General features: G+C 35.7%; 1 protein-coding gene across 1 annotated transcript; it reads left to right on the forward strand.

The window, feature by feature from the left end:
- The first annotated feature begins 2,817 nt into the window (after positions 1-2,817).
- Positions 2,818-5,384, forward strand: LOC121525249 (eukaryotic translation initiation factor 4E-binding protein 1-like). The gene is made up of 3 exons (XM_041811134.1): positions 2,818-3,089; positions 4,756-4,950; positions 5,070-5,384. Exons 1-3 carry the CDS (start codon positions 2,954-2,956, stop codon positions 5,096-5,098), a joined length of 360 nt encoding a protein of 119 aa, XP_041667068.1. The 5' UTR covers positions 2,818-2,953; the 3' UTR covers positions 5,099-5,384.
- The last annotated feature ends 312 nt before the right edge of the window (positions 5,385-5,696 follow it).

Raw genomic sequence — 5,696 nt, forward strand, 5'->3', positions numbered from 1 at the left:
ATTAACCAATGAGAAACATGGAAACGGGTGTATCCATCTGCTTTGCATGGTTAGGTGGGAGGCAGTTCACATCAAAACAGCAGCTCTGGGAGGCTATTCTTAAATCTTGCAAAGAAATTCCAGCGAAAACTCCAATAACTCGCAGAAGAATTGTGAATGTGATATCAAAGAAGCGGTTCTATGTGAACATGTAACTTGGCCTGTTAAGATGGTTTTGATTGAAATAGCTTTTGATTTAAGTAAATATGACCTCCTAATACTGCAAATTCAACAAATGACTGTATACAGTTCTTTACAACCTATAAAATGTTTTGAAACTCTGTTGTGCATAATAATTTGGAGCAGTGCATTTTGAGTGTTTTCATTTAAAAAAAAAAAAAATCATTTTGGGGTTTGTTCAATGAAATTTGAATTATGCTCTAACAGTTGTTGACTTGGAAATTATACTGTCATTTGCATCGACTAGGAAAATCAGAGAAAAATATTGCAGAATAATTTTGAAGCCAGTGTTTTGTTATATTTTGGAAGCATTCATAGATCAGGTTGCCTTGTGATTTTTTTTCCACAAAATAAGATCCCTCGAATATTTAGAGGCTTATCACAAATATGTTAGAGTTGATTTGTTTGCTTTAACCATATTTAAACTTTTTAACCATTTCAAAATATTTCTTATTTAACCCTGAGATGCTGCTAAAGAAATTGTTACACTGAATGTGTTCATGATCAATAGCATACATATATTACAATGAAAATACTAAACATGATTAGAAAAATGCTTCCACTCTGTTTGCATTAATTTTTGATCAAATCTAACCTGAAATCAAAATTTAATTCATTCTTGGGGTTTCTTTCAGTGCCAGTTTAACCCTTTACCTACTGAGGGAGCACCGGTGATCTGTTCTATATGTCTGGAGTTTTATTACCGTAACTCTGTCAAAGTTTGTCTGATTTGAAAAATTCCAACAGTGTTGGAAAGCTAAGAATTGTGGGCATGCGTACATATATGGTTCATTATGGTACTCGCAACCATATAATGTGGGCATTCAAAACAATACACCAGAAGTTTGGAGAGACAACTATACAGATTCTCAGCACCATTACTCCTCGAAAGTTTGCTCAATTTAAAAAATTCCAATGCTGACAGAGAATCTGTCAGAGAATACTGAGAATCTGTGCTTTCCAGCAATATATGATGTGTGGTATATATATTACAGTAATGTCAAACCGCGACAAGGTCAACTTTGCAGAAGACCAGTGAGAAAGGAGAGTGAAGGAAGAGAGTAAAAAGAGAGCGAGAGTGGTGTTTTGTTTTCTAAAAATAGCGTTAGATAGTGGCATTTGTGTCTGTGTGTCTGTGTTTTATTACACACATTTATAATGCCGGGGAGACCATCAAGAACGGTAAAACAGCCACTACGGTTCATAGAGGAGGACAGTGGTCTGAAGGATGCATCTTCTAAACTGAGGTTTAGTATAGTTCTCTTTTGCACACCCAGAGTCCTAGACTCAAAAAATGACTGGTGATTATTCTAAACATGTATAGGTTCACATTTCAAATGTCCAATCAAAACTTCATGAGCAATAACAACATTTCTTCTCATAAAAGCCATCAAAAACAACTCTGTTTTTGTGTTTTTCTTCTAAACTGCTGGCAATTCCATATAATGTGCAATAATCATTAACCAGATGTTGAAAAGTCAAATTCAAGTACTTCTGGGAAAAGGGACCAAAGCTCTCAGACTTAGGGCATTTCCTGACTTTTTTACAGCCAGAATAACAAAATATGTCCAAATCGCCATTTTTAGCCACAGTAGGTAAAGTTAAGGGCAAACAACTCTGATATTTGTAATGTAAAAAATACAAAAAATATATATATATATATTTCAGATCCTTTGAGGATTATTAGCGCAGCCTTGGGTATGTTAACAATGAGCAACAACTTTGATTAATGTTCATTCATTTTTTTGTTTTTAGTTTTTAGTAAATTTTGACATGCCAGTGTTTATGACCAAAAATGGATGCAATAAATAAAAAACTATAAAATACTTCAAATTTTAAACATGTCTTGTATAATCAAGATGAGACCTGATCTCAAGTATCATTTTTTATAAATGTAACCTTCTCAATGCCAGTTTAAGTGCAAAATACCCTGATGTTTGTTATTGAGAAAACCCAAAAAATGAAATATTTTTCATTTGCTACATGCAAATTGGATTTGCTTGAATGGTATTATCACAGCCTTGAGTGTGAGCAATGACTTTAATATTATGCGTTGTCGTTGCTGGTTTTTTTTTTTTTTTTTTTTTTTTTTTTTTTTTAATAAACAATAGTGCCGCTACAGGAAACCAGGAAAAAGCATTTAATTCCCCCTCATGCCAAATATGGGGAAATGGCTGAGATTTCGTGATAAACAGGACAAACTGCAAAGCTGCAGCAAAGAGTCCAGAATGAATGTCTAATATAAGAAAATCGTGTTTTTACTGCGGTGGCAGGGGATCAAAACATGTGGTTTAAATGGGTAACACTGAGGCATTTTTGGTCATGATAGAGCGTATTATTGACTCGTCACAGGGTGTGAGATTAAAATTTCGAAATTCTATCTTATCCTCGGAAATTTGTGCATGAACACAGTCAAAATAATCAAAAAGCAAACAAAAATGTGACGACATTTGATCTATTCGCCCAAGCTCCAGAGTGTATATTAGAACTAGAGCCAGCCCCAAACCAGAAAAACTACAACTCCCAGATCGTGTGACGCCCCCTGTTTTCAGCCAATCACAGCCCTCCGTTCCATGTGGTGTTTTTGAAGGAAGTCGTAGGGTTGTTTTGGATGTGCTCAGAGCACGTGGAGGCTCGAGGTACCTTTGTGGACCTCTGACTGTAGTTACTGGGTGTCCAGCCACACTTTAAGTTCCCCGCTGGTTCCACTGAGCCACCAGTAGTGTTGTTAGAGATGTCAGCGGGAGGTCAGGCCTCAAGAAGCCGGGAAATTCCAGCTGTTAGACGGGTCACTATCCACGATGCTGCCCACATGCCCCAGGACTACTCAACGACTCCCGGAGGGACTCTGTTCAGCACTACACCAGGAGGTAACTGTCTGCGGGGTCATCGCAGAGTGCTCCGATTCACAACGAGTGTAAAATAGTTCGTCCTACGACGGTAGAAAGCACTAGTTGGATTCTTAACTCTGGAAAGTCTAGCGTTAGTAAATTGAAGGCAGACGTAAGGAGATTGAGCAAGTGACAGTAGAGTTGTTGTGGAGTTTAAAAAAAACGTAATGGACATGAGGTACTGTTGTAACCCAAAGTAGCCTGTATACACCAAAGTAGAGTAATGGAGAGGCAGTTGAGCTAAGCTATAGATTGCACATATTTTTTAGCCTTTTGAAATACATTTAATGATATCTTTTCATTGATTATGTCTTGAACCTGACTCCAGGTTTAGTCTACCGCGTTGTTGTCCCGTTAATGTTTGATAGTGTTTTTAAAGGCCGTAGACTTCCAGTGAACAGAGTTGAAGAATATTTGAACACTGCCATGTTCTGGACCTTAAGATAGAATTCCTGTTTTTCATCTAGAAGAATTTTGGGTGTTTTCTGCGGCCTTACCTTTAAAGATTCAGAAGATGATGGCCATGTTAATAGCATAATAAAAGACTTTTATGTTAAAGAGCTGAAATCTAAATAATTTTAATGATATAAAGCAGCCTTCTTGTTTCAGTGGCTGTAGCCTGTAAAATCAATGACCTTATTTTTAAATATAGACTTGTTCACAGTCAGATCCTATTTATAGTCTTGATATTACAGCAAGCTGTTGTTGAGCTGCAGCCACTTGTTGACAAGATGTAAGTTCACTGATTAAAATAAAAGTGAAATAGCTGAATTAAAGAATAAAATATGTAACACTGAATTTCGTATGGGCACACGGAAGTTCATATTCTCCCTCACCACAGTCTTTATTATTCTTTTGAAAAGAAAAAAAAAACTAAATAAAAATTATTTGTATGGATGTATACTATATGTGCTGAAAGAAACTAATCAACAAAATTGGCATAAACAAGGATATAATAATAAAGACAGCCAGTAAGTTGTAAAACCAGTGTCCTTTATATTACTGACACAATTAAAAACTTGACTTTTTAATTGACAAAAATTTTCTCTCTGCAGTGATGAGAATGGTGACACACAGTGCACATGTCAGTTTCAGCTGATACTGTGTCCTGTAACATCACCAGATGGGACACATTTTCACAGATAAAACAGAATGAGGTCAGAGTAGGTGTGCGTAAGTCACTGATAGGGACTAGAAAAAAATAAATAGGCCATTGGTCATGGGCATGCATGGACATGACTAAAGTTAAGTCAGTTTCAAGAAAACTACTGTAAGACTCCTCTAATGGAGAAAAAGTATGTAGTTCTGTAAGACGCTGCAGATGTTTTTATTTATTTTATTTTATTGTATTACAAATTACTCTTTTCGCTGTAAGAAATTCTATTTAATATTTTTTTCATTTAAGGTGTTTTATGTTAAGAGATGGCTGATTTTTTATTTTATTTCAAAAAGAAAAAATTTTGAGGCTCAAACATAGCTTATAGACTTCTTGTTTAAGTAATGAGACACATCACCTGCTTTAGAGAAGAGAAGCCAAACTGTTGTCCATAAAATGTAATGCAGGATTCAAACACCCCTGCTGCTATTGATTACCTGACTGTTTGGCTTTGTGAAATATAAACAAAGGTAAATTTTCTTTTTGCAGGTACTAGAATAATCTATGACAGGAAGTTCCTCCTGCAATGTCGAACATCTCCTCTGACTCGCACGCCTCCAAAACTGCCAGACATCCCAGGAGTCACCAGGCCCCTGAAACCAGACTCCTCCAGCAGCACGAACCAGCCTGAACAAACACCCGGCAATAACACCATCCACGACTTGCACATGGAGGACATTGCAGGTGAGCATTTTTGTAAAATAAGATCATGAGAGTTGTTCTGCAAAGCTCTGTTTACATTTTTAATATTTCTTACTGTAATGCAATTTTTTTTTCTGTTTTTGTTTTTTTGTCTTTTACAGAAGACGCCCAGTTTGAAATGGACATCTAAAGAGTCAGCCACAAGGATAAAACAATATATTGTAACTTTTTAATGTTTACTAGGACAAGAAAATTGAGCTGAAATAAGAAGCCTAGTCTTACTTAGCTTTATAATCCACTTTCAGATGTGTTCTGAAAAGATGATTGCATTTTTTGTAATGCTCACTAAGTGTTAATATAAACTCTTATAAAACAACAGTATCTGATGCTAAATGTTTCTTACTTTGAAGTGCTCTTGACTTTGAATGAACATGACATTTGGAAAGTCTTTTACAAATTAAACTATTTTTAGGTTATGTGCTTCTATTATTTGATGCCTCAAACATGTCTCTTCAGTGTTATACAAACTCCAATTCCATGTCCCCGGTTGGGACATGATTTAAAATGTGAATAAAAACAGAATACAGTGCTTTGCAAATCCTTTTCAGTATATATTCAATTAAATAAAACACAAAAGAAAGATACTTGATGTTTAAACAGATAAACTTTGGGGTTTTTTATGTACACACATTCTGAATTTCATGACTGTTGCACGTTAAATTAAAGATGGGACAGGAGTATGCTTACCACTGTGTTGCATCATTTTCAAACCACACTCTGGAAGCATC

This window comes from Cheilinus undulatus, linkage group 17, assembly GCF_018320785.1.
Source record: "Cheilinus undulatus linkage group 17, ASM1832078v1, whole genome shotgun sequence".
In the NCBI taxonomy this organism is placed as follows: Eukaryota; Metazoa; Chordata; class Actinopteri; order Labriformes; family Labridae; genus Cheilinus; species Cheilinus undulatus.